Source organism: Pteropus alecto, unplaced genomic scaffold, assembly GCF_000325575.1.
Source record: "Pteropus alecto unplaced genomic scaffold, ASM32557v1 scaffold40, whole genome shotgun sequence".
NCBI lineage: Eukaryota > Metazoa > Chordata > Mammalia > Chiroptera > Pteropodidae > Pteropus > Pteropus alecto.
In genome coordinates, this window is record NW_006431919.1 from 10942850 (window position 1) to 10966152 (window position 23303).

General features: G+C 34.0%; 2 protein-coding genes across 5 annotated transcripts in view; one reads left to right on the forward strand and one right to left on the reverse strand.

The window, feature by feature from the left end:
• Window positions 1-875: 875 nt before the first annotated feature.
• On the reverse strand, window positions 876-6504 carry NUDCD2 (NudC domain containing 2). Of its 2 annotated transcripts, none has more exons than XM_015585253.2 (4): window positions 6233-6504; window positions 4306-4354; window positions 3915-3991; window positions 876-1603 (listed from the first exon to the last, which is right to left on the reverse strand). In XM_015585253.2, the coding sequence occupies exons 1-4, from the start codon at window positions 6419-6421 to the stop codon at window positions 1520-1522; spliced, it is 399 nt and encodes a 132-aa protein (XP_015440739.1). In that variant the 5' UTR covers window positions 6422-6504; the 3' UTR covers window positions 876-1519. The 2 variants fall into 2 exon arrangements, with proteins under 2 accessions (XP_015440739.1, XP_006906554.1); XM_006906492.3 differs by having other exon boundaries at window positions 3915-4066; window positions 6233-6502.
• A 405-nt stretch (window positions 6505-6909) lies between these two features.
• The window catches only part of HMMR (hyaluronan mediated motility receptor), a 28355-nt gene continuing 11961 nt past the window's right edge, over window positions 6910-23303 (forward strand). Inside the window, exons 1-11 of one of the 3 annotated variants that reach the window (XM_006906582.3) lie at window positions 6910-7132; window positions 11204-11299; window positions 11735-11814; window positions 13810-13857; window positions 16866-17054; window positions 18095-18181; window positions 18271-18371; window positions 20111-20185; window positions 20326-20501; window positions 20968-21116; window positions 22589-22803. In XM_006906582.3, coding sequence (XP_006906644.2) covers window positions 7087-7132; window positions 11204-11299; window positions 11735-11814; window positions 13810-13857; window positions 16866-17054; window positions 18095-18181; window positions 18271-18371; window positions 20111-20185; window positions 20326-20501; window positions 20968-21116; window positions 22589-22803 — 1262 coding nt within the window. In that variant the 5' untranslated portion in view covers window positions 6910-7086. The remainder of the gene's footprint in view (window positions 7133-11203; window positions 11300-11734; window positions 11815-13809; window positions 13858-16865; window positions 17055-18094; window positions 18182-18270; window positions 18372-20110; window positions 20186-20325; window positions 20502-20967; window positions 21117-22588; window positions 22804-23303) is intronic. The other 2 variants (XM_025043072.1, XM_015585252.2) reach the window with 2 other exon arrangements.

Consider the following 23303-nt stretch of genomic DNA (forward strand, 5'->3'; position numbering starts at 1 on the left):
ATTGATTTAACCCAACAGATAAAGTAGAAAATCATGAGTCTATAAAGACATAAAATGAAAATTTGATGAGAAACAAGGCAGTACTTTGAAACTACCTTCCACAAAATAAACCTAAAGAGTGGCTTTACAATGGAGAAGACTGGCAGACACCACTTAATCAGTGATCTAAAGTAAATACCATCAACAAAAGGACAAAATGAAATTATTAACTCATGACCGGATGGAATAAGAAGCATCTTGTTTAACATTCTTGCCAAAGATGCATAACCTGAATCTAATCATGAAGAAATATCAGACAAAACTCAAAATGAGGGATGTACAAAACTAGCCTGTAATCTTCAGAAGTGCCAAGGGTTTTGTCAGGAAAAAATAAAGACTTGTTCTAAAGACATGTGACATCTACAGGAAAGGCACAATTCTCATTGGACCCTTTACTGTAAAAGACATTATTTGGACAATCAATTAAATCTGAATGGAATAAGGGTCTGAGGATTAGATGGCCAAAATGTGTCAATGCTTATTTTCTGGTTTTAATGGTTGCACTGTAGTCATGTAAGAGCATGTCCTTTCAAAGAAATACACACTAAGGTACTCAGATGAGATGGGGCATCATGCCATAAACTTACACACAAACGGTTCAGGAAAAAAAATTCTGTGTACTTTACTTGTAACTTCTCTATATATCGGAGATTGTTTACAATATATATATTTTTTTAATTAGAAAGGATGTGAAAAAGATGAAGTAAAATTTCTTACCTATATGTCTGGATCACTGAAGATCAAAATGACTGTTCTTTACTTATAATCACTGACCATAATTTGTTTTCTGTCACTAATGATGGAACTCACCCAATAACCACATTCACCTCACCAAATCTCTTTTGTATTAAATCCATTACTACTGTTAGGTTTTTAATTATTTTTCAATTTTTTGACATAAAGTCATCTCTCAAGAAATAATATACTAATTCAGAAACTTTAATTAACTCAAAATTAACTTACTCAGAATGTATTTGTGGATTGTTTTTTTCCTTTCTTAAAAAATTTTTTCAGTAATATAATTTCTGTGTGTGAACTAGTATACTTGGACAAAGGGGTACACAATTCCTATTTAGAAAAGTTTATTGAACATTATTCCTGCATCACACTTATTGGGAAAAAAAAAAAACTTCATTTTCCCTGAAGGCACCCCGTCAGTCACATGATTTATACCCTAATATTTTTTTCTGTATTAAAAATACAGGTTAAATATGAAATTAGTAAAATGCAGCATATAAAACTTCATGCTGAGCAAAAACAAGTTCAATTAAGTTACCATATATCAATAGAATAATCCCCACAGTATTTAAGATGTGTCCTATGTAAAACATATTTGAATGCAATTTTTAGAACCATAATTAAATATATTTTGCAATCTGTTAACTGTCGGCATCCACATTTTTCCTCCACCACATAATCTGTTCTTTTGACCAAGCTGGCAACATCCACTAGGATCCATAGCATGCAGCAAAAAAAGAGGTTATTTCTCAAGATTTGAGAAATCTGGTCCACCTTTAGTATAGTTTCCTGAGATTTCTGCTCCACTGAAGTCAAAACCAGGATTCTAAAAGATATACAAAAAATTTTTGATAAAACGTAAGGAAATATATAAGTAACTCAAAAAGAAAATGGTAATATGAAAATGGCAAGTGACACAAAAAGAACTCGAAATGGCCAATAAACACATAAAAAGATACCAAACATCACTGTTCACCAAAATGGAACTTAAAACTATGAAGTATTTTCCAATTTTCAGACTTACAAATATTTAGAAGATCACTGTGTGTACTATAATGTGCACAAGTCTATGGGCAAAGGCATATTTTAATATCAATAGCTAGTGATTAAAATCACTAGCATTTTTGAGACCTTATGTCAGACTGGGTTCTAAAAGCTCTACATTTGTAATAGTATATTAAATTTTCATAACAATCCTATGAAGTAAGCACTACCTCAAGGTCTTAGTTTTTCTGAAGGGCATTTCATTTATTGAGTTCCTACTGTTTAGAAGACATCATTAGAGGCATGTAAAATTCAAGATTGAGCGAAGATCTCAACTTTGGTGAAGCTTACATTCTATCAGGAGCTCACTCAGGATAAACCATTAAATTATCTTCTGCAAGAGTCAGCAAACTTTTTTGTGAAGAACCAAGTGGTAAATATTTTAGGATTTGAAGACCATATAGTCTCTACCATAACTATTCAATTCTGCTGTTGCTATATGAAAGACAACACACAAACAAATGAGCATAACTGTGTTAAAGTAGATAGAACTTTACCTCAAAAACAGGCAGGGGGCTGGATTTGGCCCATGGGCCATAGTTTGACCCATGGCCCCTTACCCAGTGTATTAAAAGTTGGTAGCTAATATGTTAAAAGTTGGCTAAGTTCGAAAGAAAAAAGAGAAAAGTAGGGCAAAATAAGGGAAATGAAGACAGTACAGTATTTAAACAGGATGATCAAAGTTCAAAGAATGCTCATTGAGCAATGACTTGAAAACAGTGAAGAAATTAGCCAAGCTCTGGGAAAAGAGTATTGCAGTCAAGGACAGAAAAGGACTGGCCTGACATGTTTAAGAAATGGCAAAAAGGCCTGTATGGCTAGAGCAGAATGACTGAGAGAGATAAGACAGGAGGTCAGAGAGACCATGAAAGACCAGATCAGATAGAGCCTTATAAAAAACCTTGTCTTTTACCACAGTGAAGGAGTTGTAAGAAGAGAAATGATGTAATCTGACTTGTGTTTTAGAAGACTGTGCTAACTGCTATTTTGAAAAGACAACGGTAGAAGTGAAGAAAAGAATTACAGGTAATCTAGACGATGTTAGAGGTAGTCATCAGAGTGGTAGCGGAGTTGGTGTTAAATGGCAAAATTCTAAATATATTTGGAAGGTAGTACCAGAAACGCTTCCTGACAAAATGGATAGGGTGAGACAGACAGACAGGAAAGAAGGATGATTCCCCAACTTTTTTTTGGTCTGAACAACTAGTTTCCTTCAAATGAGATAAGGTGAGAGGTAGAACAAATAGGGAGGGATGTTAGGGAGTTTATGTTGGACATGCTAAGTTTAATATGTCTGTTAGCCAAGAGGAGATATTAAAAGGGCGGCTAGACAGGTGAGTCCAAAATATAGAAGAAAAGTCTAGGCTAGAGATATACATTTGGGAGTCATCACATAGATTGAAATTATCCATGAAAACTTTAACAGTGTTTTGATCCAGTAATTCTTCTCCTCGATATCTATTTTAAAGAAATGTCTGAATAGTTTCACAGAGATGAAAGCACAAACTTTGGTTTAAATAGTAGACACAAATGGAGAAATCTAAATCTTATCAAAGAGGAATAGCTAAATTATTAAAATACATTCAAACTAGAAAACACCCCAAAGAAGCTAAAATAAGTGAGTTTTATCTATAGGTTTTAGTAGAGAAAGAGACCTAAGACATATTATTTAAAAAGTAACATGAACAATACACAGTGTGATTCTTCATTTACGCTAAAAACAAAACAAGCCAATATGCTGATGAGACAGAGGCATGGAACGCAGAGATGTTGATGAAAGGGCCTTTCACTTTTTTACACTATGTAAATCTATATTGATTGAATTTTTATGAGTTTATTCATACATTACTGATGTACATTAAATAAATTTAAACTTAGAAATCGTTATAGTACAAATTCTTCTCAAGAAAATTAAAAAAAGAATCAAATCTACACACAGAATGGCCATTTTTCTAACCATTTAGCTTAAAAAAAGTCCTCTACAGAATTTTTGTAATTTTTTATAACCACATTTGAGTTTAAATTTCAAATGATTATTATTCTATAATTTTAAGATGTTTAGCTACATATAGTCATACACTTATCTGACTTACTTCTTTTTGGAATCTTTCTAATGTAAGTTTTCTCTGCATTTGGTCTTGCACCCAAGGATCAGCTGCATATTCAGATTCTAGAAGAGAAGTCCAACAATTTGCTGCATCTCTCTTTGTCTTTGTAAGAACAATACGAACCATTTTTCTGTCCTCTAAACAAACAACAATCACAAAGAAATTAGAGTTCATCATTAAATTTTATATTTTCAAAAACCAGTAGGTAATTTTGACATATAATTGTTTTCAAAACATTTCTATTACTCTATGCAAGTCTATATTGATTGAATTTTTCCAAAGCTGCAAAGACAAAGGAACTACTACAGCAGGGAAAAGGTCTAAGACAAAATTATTTTTTAAAAAGATTCTAAGATTTACAATAGATTACCCTTACCCAAAGTCCACGTTCCCTCATCAGCTATTGTAGAATCAAAGAGTTTTCCCTGAAAAACAAACATATAAGTTACTAAAAATACAGAAATTTCATTAATTTTTATACAGCTTTTATGATTTAAGACTTACTTAATTTCTATCCAACCCACATATGATTGTCTAATTTGGTTAGAATAGGGAGATACAATTTTATAGCATTTCAACACATTTATAGGTGCTCAACCCCAAGTTTCCTCCTAGTGAGTAAAAAGTAACCTCAATTACAATGCCTAGAATGTTTTTATGAGAAAGAACACATGGCTCTCTAAAGAAAGATCGGAGCTCCTTCATTTTTAGAAGATGAAGAAATACTACTGATCACTGATGAGCCAAATATAAAATTTAATATCTGAAATGCTTTATCAATTAAAATGAATTACAAAAGCTCTCCTGATAAAATTAAGAAAAAATGTCTTTTAAAATAAACTTTAAAAAACTTTTAATCTATTTGTTGGGTGATTTGGCATTAAAAAAAAAGAATTAAGCACATACTGTAGACCTGATGTCAGATTAGCTGTGCATGATTATTCAGAAACTTGTTTTAAGAAGTAAATGAAATGTAAGTTTAAAAGAGAATGCATCTGCTCAAATCCATTTTGATTTGTTGTTACTTGTCAAATTTAAGTTTTATGAAATGAAAATGTCACATAAAAAAAAGAAACCCATTTTTTTCATGTCAATATTTGTGGGGGGCGGGGGGCAAATCTTACTGGTCTAAATGTACACCCAAACTCTTAGATTTAAGAGTTTCTGCTAAATTCCCAAGTTATTGGAATTATTAAAGTAAATTTGAATTGTAAGTGTGAACTACTATTCAGGCAACTGTGAATTGCACATCTATTCAGAAAGGTCATTAACACCCAAGTTGAAATAAATCAATGTCTTTCATATGAATCTTTCTTTTCTCTAAGGCACTCAAAGCACTCCTATATAAAATAATAATAGCTAACTAGGAGTGCGCGCTTATTACATACCAGGCACTACTCTAAACTCTTCATTTACACGGATACCATGTTATGCTCAAAACGATCCTAAAAGGGTACTATAATTACTGCACTTTTTGGATGAAAGCTTAGAGACACTGAATAATCTCTTGCCCAAAGTTACAAAACTAGAAAAATGGGAGAGCCAGGTATTCCACCAAGCAGTTCCCTTCACCACTACACTACACTGCCATCAAACATCTTGGGCATCTAATCTAAGAAAGGAATTTAACTTCAACTTTAACTATAACGTTTAACAAAATGAATCCCAGATCCAAAAAGCATTGGTGAGAATAAAAGGGGTATTATTTTTCTCACACACTTCTTTACTATCTACTTAACCTCACCAGAAACATGCAGACTTTTTCTAATATTTAGATCTCGCTGTGTCCAACAATCACATGGCATCATTCATGAATCCTCATCCCAATGTCTTTATTCTTTATTTTCTCCTTTACTTTCTTATAACTGCCTAAATATCTTTCATTTTAGTGGTATTACGCCTCCCTACAAGAACATAACCTCTCTGAGTGCCGGAACCTTATCCGTCTCATTCTCCGCTATTCTCCCAGCACTTAGTGCAGAGCCTGGAAGAAAGTATACGTAAGATAAATATGTCTTTTTGACGATCTAGTTAAGTTGTTCTCAGCTGGAGACCTGCAGAGGAACAAAAGCAGCTTCATTCGTTTTAGAAATAAAGCCAGGAAAATGAGCTCGAATTTCCACGTTAATTCAGGACCGGCTCCGACCAGACCAAAACCAGGCCAATTTTATGGCTCTTTCGGCCAGCCAGAAAAGTCAAACGGCCATCCAACAAACTGTCTTTCTACGGAAACCATGAACCTTAGGACACGGGGATTTAGGGAGACAAGGAGAAACTGAGCACCCGCCCCGATCGGCCGCTACCTTGAGGATTTCGCGGCCACCCACCGCCAGCGCCACATGCCTGCTCTGCAGGCCGCACTGGATATCCTGGGCGCGAGTGCCTGGCGGCACCTGAACTTCAATGAACACCTCCTCCAAAGTCTGGTACCACTGGCCCCACGGCGTCCCGCACGGAACTACCCCACTGCGCTCCTCGAACGGGGCCGACATACTGCCGGAATCTGCCGTGGCAGCCGCCCGTAGCAAGCTGAGCTCAAGCCCCGAAGCGCCACATCATGCCCCGCCCCAGCCCCAGCCCCGCCCCTCGGGTCACACTGCCCATGCGCAGGGGTGCAAGCGGCTGTCTCAGCGTGATTTTGTTTTTCCCTTCCAACGGCCATTTAGGACACCGGCAAGACCCAGGCTGAGAAAACCGAAATCCAGAAAAGGTTACATCCAAGGAATGGTGGGATAGGGTTGGAACCAGTGAGGCTGGAACTCATTGCACCATCACCTATATGATGCCACAGACGGACTTAAAAACTTAGCTATGAAGTGCGTTTGCGCAAATGCTGCTAGCGCGTAGGTTACAGTTGAGTAACGCCCGAAGTGATTGGGTACAGAGGGTGAGGGAGGTGACAGTAATAGTCTCCTATTGGCCGATAGCCCAAACTCACAGGCCACCTAATTGGACACAGTGAGAGCTGAGTGCGCATGCTCTTTGCGGGTTCCTTGCCAGGATTGGTGTGCCCAGGGTTTTGGTTTTCCCATTGGCTAACGTCAGTGTGGAGGGGAATGAGCAGGAGATTTGAATTTGAAGCTAGTAGGCTAAAATTCGCACCAGGAAGTTTCCGAGGAACGCTAGCGACCTTTGGTTTGCGGAGTTGGTCGTCAGCATGTCTTTTCCTAAGGCGCCCCTGAAAAGATTCAATGACCCTTCTGGTGCGTATGGGGAAAGGAACTGGGGGACGGGAGTTGCTCTTAACGTCCCTTGCCCTCTTGGTTCTCTTTATCAAAGGCAAATAGGCAAATTTAGGGCTGTTATGGGGTTTGTTCATTCGAATCTTTTTTTTTTTTTCTGAAATAAATACTAAGCATTTACTACATGACAAGCACTATTTAGGATGGTAACGATACAGTAGTGAGCAAAGCAAAGTCCTTGTCCCACGGAGCTTAAGTTCAGTTGAAGAATACAGCCAATAAACAATTACTGCCGTGTAGAAACTAAAGCAGAGAGAAGGAATGAGAATGAGGAACCATTGATAGCTAGTTTAATGATCAAGTACGGACGACCTCATTGATAAAAAGCATTTGACCATTGTTTTCTGTCTGTACTTGTGGATTTATTTTTGGATGTTTCGGGCAAAAGAGAATTCGGAAGATTAGCAAAGGCAGTTAATGGGTGTAAAATTATGGCAGTAGCACTTATTGAAAACACTGTAAAGTAGTGACAGCTGATGTTGACGGTACTACAGATACCATAGCACATCTTTACATAGGTTATTAGGTCTTTTTAAATTCCTCAACATCCCCAAGAGGTAATCCCATTATTCATTATTTCATTCATTATTTTATTGGTAAAAAGACTGTGACTTAGATTTCCTCAGTGTCACACAACCAAACTGGCAAAGCTGGGGTGTGAAACCAGGCCTCCATGAATTCATCCCGTGCTCTTAACCATTGCAGTGCATGAGCACAATAATTGGGAACCCTTGGATGTGGTTGGTAAGGCACTCATCATTTAGTAGATGCCGTGTGCAGGGACTGTGCTAAAGTTTTTCCTACTAGTTCTGGTTTATTTTTTCCAAGTCAAATAAAGAAGGTACTGGTATTGTCCTTATTTTGCAGAAGAGGAAGCTAAGGGATTTTGTAACTGTATTAAGCAGCTGGTAAGTGGTAGAGCTGAACACAAAGCCCATGTTTTGTTGATTATAATATGCACTATTTAATGATCACTCATTACATGTTTAATTCCTGTCAGACAACATGCAAATGGAAATGCGAACCCCCTCTACTCACAAAGAAAGCCAAGTGAGAAATTGGATCAGCACAGGCTTATTTTCCTAATTAAAAAATTCTAGAACCACATTATTTTATTATTTTCCAGATATTCAGAACCTACTCCTAAGTTCTGCCAGCAGAGTGGCTTTGAAGGAGAATTTTTTTTTCTTTATAATAAACTGGCTTTACCAATGACAATATTTCAGGCTCACAATTTCAGGAATAATACAGTTACCATTTATTTGATGCTGTGTGTGTGTGTGTGTGTCACTGTGGTGATTTTTCATATTACTCCAGTAACCCTAACATCCATATTGTGAAGTAGATACTACTTTTCATTCTTGTTTCCTGAATGAAAAATCAGCCTCAAATAGAAATAACTTTCCAGGTGTCTTAAAGCTAGACAGGAAAAGAGAGAGTATAATATTCTTATTCACCATCTTCTCCCTATGGCTTCACAGTACCTGGCATATAGTCATGTCTACTGATTGGCCGACAAAGCTGTATTTGAACTCTGGTATAGCTGATTATAAAGCCCTATTCCCATTGTCACATCCCCAATAACCTTAACCTTCTGTGTTTTTTTGTTTGTTTGTCTGTTTGTTTTTTACTATCCTACTAACCTCAACCTTGAGCTAAATATTGAGGATACAGTCATGATTAAAACAATCCCTACCTCCAAGCAGTTTTGCCTAATGTGGAAAGTGGATAAATACATTATTATAAGCCATACAAAATTGTGAGAAGTTCTGTGATATGAAAGCTATGCACAGGCTTTTATAGCATGGAGGTTCTAACCTGATTTGGGGATTCAGAGACAACTGGAAGAGGTGACGTCAGGCTGAGATCTAAAGGCTAAGTGAGGATTAGCCTTGCAAAATGGAAGGCAGACTATCCATTCTAGGTAGGAAAAATAGAAAATAAAAGTGTCTCGAAGTTTGAATCATTTAATGTAATACATAAAATGCTTTGTTTGTATACAAATGTTAACTGCTTGGGTTAGCTGATCATGGTTGATCAAAATATAAGTTGTTCCAGAAAGCTTGTGATATCTCCCAAGTTATCTCATTTCTGTTGTCTTACATTGCCTTTCCCCTGATTTCTAACAAGTGGTATCTATAATGTACTCTTAAGTGTTAGTAAGGAAAAGACCTAGAGCATGAAAACAGCATGTGCCCCGGTCTCGCAAACAGATGGTAGGGGTACAGGCAGGATTTCAGCCTAGTTCTTCTTGACTCTAAATACCTAAACTATCAAATTTGACTCTTCAGTCTTTAGGAAGGAGTGTTTAATTATGGGGTTTTAACTGTTCTCGACTTGCATGATTTGGCTTAGTTACTGTCCACAATTCCATCTTTTGCTGGTCTTTACCCCCTCTTGAGAGTATAGACCTAATGATGAACTAGAATACTAGAATTCAATATCACTTTTTTTCTGGCTGCTTTGCCAAATCTAGAACGGTTCTCAAACTTTTCCAGAGAATCATCCCCAAAAGCAGAGAGTAAAAGAAATTAATCATCTTCTCACCCCAACTTCCCCCAAAAGGCATAGCCTACACTAGTGATGGTGGCTTTCTTCGAAGTCTCCTGTTTGCTTTAAAATATGATATGCTTCCCATTGCCTCCCCAACACCTATTCCACATCAGTAAAATAGGTGCTCTAAAGTGTGCCACTCAACCTGATTTTAGAGAAACCCCTGTCACCTTGCTGTTCACCCCATGGTGTTGACAGTTGTGCGGTGAGAGAAATCGAGCTAGCCAAGATTAATGCTTTTTGCTAATCTGTTTTTACTTATATTCCCCAGTGAATTCTACACTTCATTTTAAGACTTTCTTGATTGCAAATCCACTATCCCTACCCCTTATTGACCACATTTTGGTTTGAAAGCTCCCAGGATTGGAATCTTTGTGTCAGTATATATAAATAATGATTGTTTTAGGTAGAGAAATGGAAAGTTAAATCCATCCTTGATGTTTTTATGGCCACTTAGAATTGAAAGCAATAACTTTAATACTTTTTAGTTGTGTCCCAAGGTGAGAAATGAATTGTATATTTCTATGTGGAATATATTTTTATATTTATATAAACTGAAACAAAAGTACCACAAAACAATGTTTAACTTTGCTACCCTTGAGTCACACTGATATTTTCTATTGTTTTGTTTTTGTTTTTGCTTTTGTTTTAATGCTAGTCAAGCTATGCTAATAGTTTGGAAAACATTTAGGAAAATACTTAGGGGACAGTAGGAATTGGCTTAAAATGGTCATACTCTTTGCTGTTCTTATTTATTTGCATGAAATTCTGGACCGAAGTAAATAACTTTTCAGAGAATAGTATAAATTTAATGACTCCCAATCAACTAAAGCTTTATGCTAATGACATTTTTATTATTGTCAGTCCTGGGAGCCAGATCTCAAGTCTGCTATCCATGAGCACTCCAGAATGCGTTCAGTTTGGGTCTCCGGTTACTCACATGAGAGATTATACAGTATAAATTTCTAGAACATAGAAATTTAGTCTATAGCTTTATAAATCTTGTAATTTGTTGATATTAGCCAGAGATGGATTGTCACTGTAAATTTTTATTCCAGGCTAAATCTTGAAGTCTACAAATTTTTAGTTGCTTCAGTTGTAGAGTCTGATGATAGTTAACGTCAGTAACTCTGAGTAGATTCCAAATATTTTATTTCTTATAGTCAATTTTTAGTAAGAAAGCTATGTTTCTCGTTCTTACATGATGTTCATCCCAAGACTGTCTTCGCTGTTTTGCTCAGTTGCCTATGTTCCTTTGACCCAGTTGAAAAAAGGGCTTTTGGAGTGATAACGATATTATTCCTCATAGAGAGGCCTACTTTATAATATCAAATGGGTGCTATTTTTACAGTTGAAAAAACAAGGAAACAATTTATTAATGGCAATTTTTCATTTATATTACTCACTTTACTATGGCATGTTTTTAACTTAAGATCATAAGTAACATTAGATGAGACATTAATGCTTTGTTTCCTCTAGGTTGTGCACCATCTCCAGGTGCTTATGACGTTAAAACTTCAGAAGTATTGAAAGGACCAGTATTTCAGAAATCACAAAGATTTAAAAAACAAAAAGGTAATGGATCTCAAAATAAAATAATGGTTATATGATCTCATAAGCTGTAAAGTTATAATAACAGTATATAAATTAAAAGATGCCATAGTATCTCAAAAATGTGAAGCTACAGCTATATTTAATTTTTTGTATTTGATGGATTTAGAAAAAGATCAACTATAGAATAATGCTTTCATCATCACACTATGAGGATCATAATATAGCCAGGAAAATTAAGCAAGCCACTCATATATATATGTAGTTCCCCTTTATTTATTACCTTATCCTGCCTGGGAATAATAGGAAAATCAAAAATGTGCTAGATGTGTAAAAATATTGTCCAACTAATTATTTGAAAATGTGCAATCAAGAAAAGAATAACTTTACCTTGTTTCACTAATAGTTGCAATAAGAAATTTTGAAATTGTGTTTTGTCTGTGGTTCAATTTACTGCAGAATCTCAACAAAATTTTACTGTTGACAAAGATACTACCTTGCCTGCTTCAGCAAGAAAAGTTAAGACTTTGGGATTAAAGGTGAGGAGCTCTTATATTCTACCTGTGAATATAAGAAATTTATGAACTGTATCATTAAAAATATTTCTGAAAGGTATTGTATTTGACTAGAATGGGTTAAGTGTATAAATTAAGGTTATAAAGATATCTATAAATTAATGAAACTTATTATCATTAGGACTCTAGTAAGCTTTACCTTTCTGCCTATGTCATTAATAAACATATTGTGCTTAAATATGCCCTTAATTCGGAATTACACAATAGTCTCCACTTCTCAGTCATTTATATATCTAAATAAGTCTTATTATACCTAGTAAGCCTTTAAAAATTGTGTAATGCTTTGATTTGTTAGTTACCATCATTTGAGTTGTTTCATTTTTATTTGTTTGTGGGGAAGGATAGTCCTGGTAAAGAAAAAGGGGAGAAACATTCTAATGCCTAAAAGATGTTTACCATTCAGAAACTGCCAAGGAGTGGTGGGGAGATTAAAATTCTTAATAGCTTCATACTATTGTGTAAGAGCCTACTATTACTGTCTCCATTAGTTCATAAAAGCAAGTTGTGTAAATTGATATTTTAATGTGAAAAAGATACAGAGTTGGGAAACCAAAGCCATCAATTAAGCTTAGACTTGTTCATTCATTTGGCAATTGCAACTAAGTCTCTTGTTCTGTAATGTAGAGCTGTGTAGTCCAATAAGGAAGTGATTAGCCAGCCACATGTGGCTATTGAACACTTGAAAGTAAAGAACTAAATTGTTAATGTTATTTAATTTTAATTAATGTAGATTTAAAACTAATACTTGATTCTGTTGTTGGAAAACTCTTAAATGTTTTCAGAACAACTTGGATATGCGAATCTACTTTTTCAACTGTATTTTTTATAAAATCTAAATATGGATAGGTATTTCTGATGAAAATGTAGCATCTGAATTGAGATGTGCTATGAGTGTAAAATACACAGCAAATTTTGAAGACTTGGAACAAAAAATATAAAATATCTCACTAATAATTCTATATTAATTTCATGTTGAAATAATATTTTTGATATTTTGGGTTAAGTAAAAGATATTATTAAAATATTTACTTCTTAAGTATGGCTACTGAAACATTTGAAAACATATGGTTTGCATTATATTTTTATTGGTTGCACTGATGTATAGACACTCTTTTCTTAGAAAGTGATCTCAATTTCTTGACAAATTTCTTGGAGAAACAGTTCTGAATTTGTGAATTATAAAATTTGCAAGCCTTCTTAGATAACTAAATTACACACAAGTGTGATGTTTGTGTAAAACCCCCAAATAACAGCCTTTCCTTGATAGAAAATATCATTAGGTGGTAAATTAACAACCATGAGACTGATATGTCTCCCCACTCCAACTCTGAAACATGTAAAACAGATTTCATTCAAGATGTTTATGCATTTTCTTCTGTTTTTAGACGGAAAAAATAGAAATTCTGTTTTTGGTCATTGTCTCAAAAAAGCTGTTGGATATAAAAAGATGTAGTGTGAAAACTGTGTCTTATTTAGAATAAAGGCAATGAGTAGATTAGAATCAGAGCTTGTACTATTTCAGTTTTTATTTTTTGCATTTTTTTCCCCCTCTCTCTGGGTATCTAAGTTTGTTGATTTCTCTTTGTAAGATTCTTTTCTTTCTGAGATAGTATAATTAAATATTTAAAACGTATTGCATTTTAACATTAAAAAGAAGCTGTAACTTTATTCATAAAATAACTATTCACAAAATGCCACCCGTTCTTTTCAATGGACTTGTTAGAAAAAATCCTACTCTATTAGGATGAACTTAAACCTGAAATATTTTGAGATTTAAAGAACCTTTCTTTAATTTACCAGATAAGTCAGCTACAAAATGTTTAATGACTCAGGGAAATGTTTACAATAGAAATTAACTGTTTGGAACCCCTAATCTTTTCTAATAACTAAAAATCAAATTTGGCTATGATATTTGTGCCACTTAAATTTGATTATCACTGTTCTTTAACTTTTAAACAGAAGGAATCTCAAAAGAATGATAAAGATTTGAAGATACTAGAAAAAGAGGTGAGCAATGCTTTCAACTTACTGAAAAATAAATGTGCTGTATAATGGAATTACAGAGAGTTAAGAGACAGAGATTCTGTTGCATTTGCAGAGGCACACAGTAAGGCAAATATGCCATCCAGACCAGTGCCTACAGTGTAATTTTTCCTCGGCTTGAATACCATATTTCAGAGCCTGGTCGTCCGTGTGGTGTGTTGGCAAAGTCAAGTTGTTAGCATCCTAAGGGACAGATTCAAGATAACCTACTTAATGAAAAAAATGATAACTAAAAATCAGTTTTCTGGTTTACTAATATTGTGTGTAGACAAAGTATTTACATTTACTTTTCTGGTACTCTATACATTAAAACAGTGACTATCTAGATAATTGCTTAGTAAGCATGAAATCCTATCAGGTTAGTTGGATTGTGATGGAGTTATACTAACCTGATGCATTCCTCTGCACCATCACTATATGCCTTCCTCAAGGATAGAATGACCTAGAGCTACTCGCTATATGTGGCTATTGTAATTAAATAAATTTAAGAACTCAGTTCTTCACTTGCACTAATCATAGTTCAGGTGCTCAGTAGCCACATGTGGCGAGAGGCTATCATTTTGGACAGGACATTTCCACCATGGCAAAAATCTTTATTGAGCAGAGCTGACCTAAAAAACCCACTTACTTCCCTAAGCAGGGCTAAGCTGGTCACTGCCAGCTTTGCTTTTCTGGCAATCTTCTTTTCCACGTTTTATTACTGACTCTCCTGTGGACATATTCTTTTGATATATTAAAACTTTCTATTGATCACAGTTAAATATTGCCTTAGGACCAAGTATATGTCAAGGTTACATTGTAAATCTCTGCCTTGATTGCTCTGATCATTTTGGATTTTTTAAAATAATATTGGCTATCATTTTATTGAGGATACATGCCTATGATATAGAGATTAATACTTAGAGACATAATAAGTGAATCTCAGGTAGAGAGCTGGTGAGTAGCAGTGCCAAGATTGGAACTGGTGATTTGCATCAGTTAATTAATCTTTTAGAATAGAGATTTTTGAAAAAAATAGAGCTCTATTTTATTTATTTAAGTGCAACAATATTTGTTGTTTGTTTATTTTTAACTCAAATTATTTATCAGTATTTATAAGTAAAAAACAAATTCAGATTTTTGACTTCTGTTGTAAAATTGGATCTGACAACACTGCTTCCACATTCCTCTCCACGGTAAAACTCCGCCAGGGCTATGCAGGGCTGCCTCCTTTAGATGCCACATTCGCTCTCCAGTCTTCACCTGGCCTTCTTTGCTTATCTATATTATCTACTTGGCCGTGTAGGTATTTGAGTATATAAACACTTTTTATGGAACTTAAGCTTCTTTAGCTACAAAAAGTGTGATATAGATAATTTCAGTGTCTTTTTTTTTCTACCATATAAAACTATTCTATAAACAGTGGTTATAACAGTAATATAAGCATAGAGAATCTTATGGTAGGGATTCTTTAAGCTCGTTTGTTCTCTAGTGTCTAGGTCATGACTGTATTTGTAAGTGGGGCTTGATACATTTTTAATTAAGCAATGTTGGCTTAAAATACTGAGATTATATGAATATAAAGTCAGTACGAGTAAAAAAAATTACTTTTCATGTTACTTAATACAGCTATGCTCTCTTTAACTTTTATACCCAGCAAACAGTCTATTTTGGTAAATGTTTTATGTGCACCGAAAAAAATGTATACGCACTCGTTGGGTATAGTGATATGTATATGTCAAGTAGTTTAGGTCGATTAAATAGTTTTGTTTAAATCTTTATCTGTACTGATACTTATTTCTGCTTATTATTTAATGAGAGAGGTACTTTTAAATTTCCAACACTGTGGATTAGTCTATTTCTCTTTTTAATTCTATTAGTTTTTTCTTTGTATATTTTGAAGTTATGACATTAAGTGAACAACAAATTTAAGAATATGTCTTCCTCTCGAAATGACCTTTTTACAATAAAATTGCCTCTTTGTCACTAGTAATACTTTTTGCCTTAAAGTGTACTTTATATGACATTAAAATAGCCATACCAGCGTTCTTTTGTTGAATATTTACATAATAATTCCTCTTTGATCCCTTTATTGCCAATCTATCTATGTCCTTATATTTAAAGTGCCTATCCTGTAAACATCTGGGGTCATTCTCCTTCAGCCTGAAAACTTCCTCTAGTGTTTCTTGTTGCACAGGCCTACTATTGCTAAATACTCTCAGCATTTTTTCTTCTCCAAAACCATTTGTATGTCACCTTCATATTTGAAGTATATTTTTATTGAGAATAGAAATTTATATTGACAGGTTTTCCTCCTACATTTTATTTTATTATTATTATTATTTATTAAGTTTATTGGAGTAACATTGGTTAATACAATCATATAATTTTCAGGTGTATATTATCATTTGACATCTGTATATTCTATTGTGTGTTCACCACCCGAAGTCCAGTTCCCTTCAGCTACCATATATTTGATCCCCTTTACCCTCCCCTCTACATTTTAAACATGTTATTTCATTGTGTTCTGGCTTCCACATTTTCTGTTGACAAATATGTGGTTTTGTTTTTATCTAGTAATTGCAGCAGAAATGATGGCTTGCTGATGCCCACAGCCTCCTACCAAGAATTCTAATTCTACCTTCTTAAAGATATTTAGCATTTTAAGCTGTAATTTGATTTCATATAATTAGAACTAGAGAAAATGAGAGCTCTTATAGGTAGAAATACCTTAAAAGTGATTTAAAAGTTTAATTACACTGAATAGTTTATGGCAATTAAAATCCCTCATTCTTAAAATGCTTACAGATTTTTAAGATGTATCATAAAGTAAATATGATTGATTAAACAGCTAGTGAAATTAGAATATCTAAGAGCATCATGTCACTATCAGATTTTTCAAGGACTTCAATGTTTCAATTATCAGTAGCAGCTAGTTACTTTGGCATTGTATCAGTGAATCATTCATTTATCACATCGTTTCCATCCTCCAGATTCGTGCCCTTGTACAGGAACGTGGTGCTCAGGACAAGCGGATACAGGATCTGGAAGCTGAGTTGGAAAAGGTGGAAGCAAAGCTAAGCGCTGCTGTGAGAGAAAAAACGTCTCTCTCTGCAAGTAACACGACACTGGAAAAACAGCTTACCGAACTATCTAGGACCAATGAGCTACTAAAATCTAAGGTATTTGAACCTCATAATAACCTTATAATTGAATAAATAATAAACGTGGTTTTTTTTCTCTTATACTAGTTGTTTGGGAATTTTAGACTTTGGTTTAGTTTTTTTCCTTTACTAAATATACCTTAAATATTAAGCTGCTTTCAACAGGAATTATTATTGTATCTTTCTTACTATGGTGCCTGATACATAAGAACTTATAAACAAATAAGTTGTTTTTTGTTTTAACGTCTGACATTTTTTCACCCTCCTTTAAAGTAACCCCATAATAAGGCCATTAATGAAAGCTGCAGAATTTACATCTAGAAGTCACTTTAAAGATCTTTCTCTGAAATAAATAATAGCATAATATCAGCTTCTCATTTCAAATCTTTTTGGGAATGAAGTGGGGAATGAATAACTTTGAAGAAGAAATGTGTTCAATAAATTGTGTTTGTCAATATTAATATACTAATAGATATCAAAGGACAATATGGTCATCTTGCTTTTTACAGAAGTAGAAGGAGGCTGTAAGTCACTGTTCAGTTTAATAAGAGTCATTTATTCACTTCCTGTTAATGTGTTGGGCTCTTTGCTTACAAAGGGAGTTAGAGTGCATGAGATTCAAGCATGAGGAATGGAGTAGATTCCTGGGCCCAGCCCTGGAAAATCTGATTTCACTGGCCTGGGATGAACCCTGTAGTCTGTATATTTCACAGACCAGGGAATTCAGATGCATTTTGTTAAGTAAACACCCTTTACGAAATCTTTTCTAAGAAGCTTGTTTTAGAGCCTGGAGATGTACTTTCTAGCATATAGAGGTAAGTGACCACCCAAGCTACTTTCGAAAATAAACCAGAAAGTCACATTAAGAAAAAGGAGGGACGAGAACGATACTAGTATGAAATCAGTAATCCTGGCATTGTTCAAAGGCCGTTTTCTCTACCAGAGGAATAATAGGCAAATAATAGTCCCCACAATTGGTAGAATGACCAACATTTAAGTGATTTTTATATATGACTTAGAAAATATTTCTGAATCTTTTACGTGTTCGTTGTACTTAGTTTTCTGAAGATGGTAACCAGAAGAATATGAGAATTCTGAGCCTCGAGTTGATGAAACTTAGAAACAAAAGGGAAACTAAAATGAGGGTGAGTGATACCTTTGCTAGTTTGCTGTGTCTGGATCTGTGGATTTGAACAATTTTTTATTTCCTAAAACATATTTCTGTTGTGTGTAGAGTGTGATGGCTAAACAGCAAGGCGTGGAGGTGAAACTGCAGGTCACCCAGAAGAATCTGGAAGAGTCTCAGGGGAAAATAGCACAACTTGAGGGGAAACTGTGAGTGACTGAAAGGAAGGAGATAGTGTTACGTGTCACCAGTTCTTGATGTACCTCTCACACCTCGCTGCTGTCTGTTGAGACTTTAACCTTTCCTCAGTACTTATCTCATTGCCTTCCTCTAATTGCCCTATTTCTTTTCAGAAGTGACAATTGAGACTTAATCATTCCCAAATATCTTATGCTGAAAAGACGTATGAATGTTATTACTTTTGTACATCTTCTGTATCAGTGATGAGGAAAGGCCTCATAATCTTTCTAATAGTATAGGCTTATGGAGGTGGTAGAACTGACCAAAACTGAGAAACACTGGTATAGGAGGTTGCGGTTAATGCACAATCCTAGCCTTTAATTACTGAGCTGTAATTTGCATGCAATAAAATGCACAGATCACAAGTATTCAGTCTGATGACTTCTGATAATCGTATATACCTAATTAACCACCACCCAAACATGATAAAGAACATTGCTTTCCCCTCAGAAAGTTCCTTTGTGCCTCTTCCTGCTCTTCCACTTGCAGTGGCTCTCATCCTGAAACCACTTTTTGACTTCCCTCATCATAAATTCGTCTGGCTTTTTGTGGGACATTTATCATGGCATTTGTGTGTACGTGATGTGTGTGTGCATACGCACATGTTTGTGTGTGTGTGTGTGTGTGTATGTGTGTGGCGTGTGCGTGGTGTGTGTATGCATGTGTGTGCACACGCACATGTTGTGTGTGTGTGTGTGTGTGTATGTGTGTGTGTGTGGCTTCTTTTGTTGAACATAATTTTTTTGAGATTCATTCATACTGTTGTGTGCATCATAATTCATTCCTTTTAATTTGTTGAATATAATTTTTTGAGATTCATTCGTACTGTTGTGTGCATCATAATTCATTCCTTTTAATTTCTGAGTAGCATTTCAGTATATGAATGTACCTCATTTGTTTACTGTTCTCCTGTTGATCAATATTTGGGTTTCTAATTTCAAACTATTATGAATAAGACTGCTGTGTATGCCTTTTTTAGACATATGTTTTTATTTCTCTTGAGTAAATATCTAGGAGTGGAATTCCTGGGTCATAGGGTAGTATGTGCATAACATTTTCAAGAACTCAAAATGGATGTGCCATTTTCCCTACCTTCTTAGCAGTGTATGATAGTTCCAGTTGTTCCGCATCCTCACCAATATTTAATGTTGTCAGTGTGATTTCAGCCCTTCTAGTAGGTGAGAAGTAGTATCGCATTTGTGAATTTAATGTATTGCTATTAGTGTTGAGCATATTTGTATGTGCTTATTAACCATTCCTATATATCCTTTTGTAAAGTGTGTATTTAAATCTCTTGCCCATTTCTTAAATCAAGGTGTTTGGAGGAGGTAAGCACATAAGTAACTGAATATGAGGAAGCCTGAAACAAAGGCTTTATGGCATACAAAATGCTATTTTGTATATGTCATTGGCGGGGAACCCGGGAAAGCCAAAAAAAAAAAGATCATTTCTAACACTTGGAGTGTTGTTGATAATGACTCTCATCATCATAGTCCTTTTATCAATATATTTGGAAAGTTTTCTCACTTAAAAAAAAAAACTTGAGTCTCTCTTATTTGCATATATGAAATTGTTAACTTAAGAGGTCACATAAATGACTGGTTAAGAGTTTGTACTCAAGTTAGCCTGCCTGAAACAACAGTATCTGGTACAGAGTAAGTGTTATGTGTGATTATTGTGTGCATTAATATATGTAACTTTTTTTTAGTGTTTCGATAGAGAAAGAAAAGATTGATGAAAAATCCGAAACAGAAAAACTCTTAGAATACATCGAAGAAATAAGGTAACATGAATAGTAGTTTGAAATTGGACCTTGTTTTGTTGAAGTGCGATAAATATGAACACATCATTTTCATCTCTTTTCAGTTAATTTTCCCTATGCTTAAATAGATGTGCTCTTCATAATAATTTGTTTTAATGCAGTTGTACAGCAGATCAAGTGGAAAAATACAAGCTAGATATTGCCCAGTTAGAAGAAAATTTGAAAGAGAAGAATCACGAAGTTTTAAGCCTTAAGCAATCTCTTGAAGAAAATGTTATATTGTCTAAACAAGTAGAAGACCTGACTGCTAAATGTCACCTGCTTGAAAAAGAAAAAGGTATTCTCGTGTTTATAGTATTACTTTCTTTAGATGAGTACTACGTACAATATTTAAGAAAAGCACAGCTATGTTAAAATAACGTTTTAAAATAATTATATAAACTACAGCAAACGTAATTCTGTTTTATATGGGAGAATTATTGTCTTTTATAATGTTCATTCCCTGTTTATTTCAATATATTGCTTGTCTTGATTAAAATATGTACAGTTGTGCAGTTCTTAACTTCCCCATTTGGTGGCCATTTAAAATTGGTGGAAACATGGAAGTTGGTTTGGGATGTTTATTATATGACATAGATAGTAATGATACAAACTTCAGAGTTTTCTTTTTCCCCTTTTGAAAATACTTGGTCTTTGTTAACATGCTGAAAGTCGTATCTATAATGAAATATTATGGGATTATGAGTTTTTCAAAGTTAATATTAGTACCTAATTATAGCATAATTAATGTTTCCTTTTTATAGAAGATCTCATCAACAGAGGTAGAGAACGGGAAGAAAATCTAAATTCTGAAATGCAAAACTTAAAGCAAAAGTTTATTCTTGAAAAACAAGAACACGAAAAGCTGCAACAAAAAGAGTTGCAGATTGATTTATTTCTGCAGCAAGAGAAGGTAGTTCACTACAATATCAAATAAAACTAGTGCTTGTTTTTATCATACATGTCTCCTTGATCAGAAAACCTTTAAATTGTATAAATCTTTTCATCCAACAGTTCTATTTTTAGAATCTTATCCTGAGGAAATAATCGTGGCTGTGCTGCAGATTTATCTACAATGATGTTCACCACAGGGTTATTAGTAATGTGAAAAAATTACAAAGAATGGAGGAGGCAAAATAAGGAAATTGTTTAAAAACCTTTCCCAGCTCATTCTTATTTTAGATTACTACATAAGCATTTACAATTCTGTTGTATAAGAGAGTCTCAGTACATGAGAAACAAAACTGACAAATTTTTAAAGTCCAGGTTACATAAAGAACATTTTACATATCAATGAGAAAAAAGTCAGTGTAGTAAAAAAAAAAAATGAACATAGGATGGAAATAGAAAATTTTAAAAGTAGAAATTTAGATGGCCCATAAACATTAATGGATGCTCTACCTTAGTAGTAAACAAAGAAATAGAAATGCTTTTTTTTCCACTTATAAGATTGGCACAGATTTAAACATTTGGTGAAAAACCGTTGTTGAGAGTTGGGAAAGCAGGTACTCACATGCATTGACGTGAAATATTATATTGTTGAGCAACCAGTGACGAGTAAAGGAATTAATTAGATCTATATATACTGACTTGAAAAGATCTCAAAAACTATTTTTATGATTTTTTAATGACCTTTACATACACAGTATATATTATATTAAAAAATACATATGTACAAGAAAAGATAAAGGATATACATGTATATGTGTGTGTGTGTGTGTGTATAAATTATATATATACATATATATATATATGTGTGTGTATATCTCTGGAATGGGAAAATTAAGATTGGGATATGGTATCGTCAAAGGCAATTTTCACTTTATAATGTTAGAGTTTTTTTTACAATGGTAATTAACTTTATTCATTGGTATTTACTCATCTAACTTTAAAATAGTTTATATAACATTGGAATCATAGTTCTTTTTATATATTGTATAAATATATGTAAAAACCAGTTGTAGAATATGATTTTAGTTTTATAAGACGTGTGTTTTATAAAATATATGATAAAAAATATGTTATAAAAACCAGTTGTAGAATATGATTTTAGTTTTATAAGACGTGTGTTTTTGTGTATGTGTGTTGCATAGAAAAAAGATTGAAATAATGTTTACCACAATGATAACAAGGTATAGGATATGATCTCAATAAAAATATGTATATATCTTTATATTTTTATATTTTTTCAAATTTTCTTGAGGTTATTGAATTTAGTGTTCATACTTCATTATCTGTATTTCTTTTTTTATCTGTTTTTCTTTTCTGTCTTTAATAAAACCTCACAAATTATTAAGTTATAAAAAACTTTTGAAAACTAAGAATCCCATCCTTTAATAGAAAATATTTCCATTTCTGACTATATGGTTTTATATTTGGATATAGGAATTATCTTCTAGTCTTCAGCAGAAGCTCTGTTCTTTTCAAGAGGCAATGATTAAAGAGAGGAATCTCTTTGAGGAAGAATTAAAGCAAGCTCTGCATGAGCTAGATAAATTACAAGAAAAGGAGGAACAGGCTGAAAAGCTGGTCAAGCAACTGGAAGAGGAAACGAAAGCTAGAGCTGAAGAACTGAAACTTCTAGAAGAAAAGCTAAAAGAGTTTGTATTAATAGGACCTCATATTAACATTTGACTTCATATTTTACGAAGTATTTTCTAGTACATTCTCTCAGGATTCTCTTATCAATCATGCAAGTGGGTGAGGTTGGAATTATTTTACAAGTAAGAAATAAATACATAGAGGGAAAGCACATGCATAGCATATACACACAAAAAAGTATGACAGCCAAAGTCAGAAACCATGCCGTTTCTTTAAGACCAAAGTTTAATGAAAAAGTTTTAATTTAAAAATGCCAAAAATTTTGGGTTTCTGTGACTACTCTTATGTTTTCTAGAAATTATTGGACATTAGCTTTACAGCAATAACAGAATTTTAAAAAATCCAATAAAACTAAGAATCCCATCCTTTAATAAAAAATATTTCCATTTTTGACTATATGTACATCAGTTTATGTAGTATATGCCTTTAATCACATTTTTGGGGGGAGCACAAATACTTCAGAAGTAACAATGAAAAAGCAAAATGAGAAAAAAACAAC

Excerpts from the sequence above, each read along its gene's own strand:
- NUDCD2 (XM_006906492.3), bottom strand. The coding sequence starts at position 6,421 with ATGTCGGCCCCGTTCGAGGAGCGCAGTGGGGTAGTTCCGTGCGGGACG. Across the intron at positions 4,355-6,232 it reads GTGGCCGCGAAATCCTCAAG|GGAAAACTCTTTGATTCTAC; the intron begins GTAGCGGCCGAT and ends TTTGTTTTTCAG. Across the intron at positions 1,604-3,914 it reads TAGAAAGATTCCAAAAAGAA|AATCCTGGTTTTGACTTCAG; the intron begins GTAAGTCAGATA and ends TATATCTTTTAG.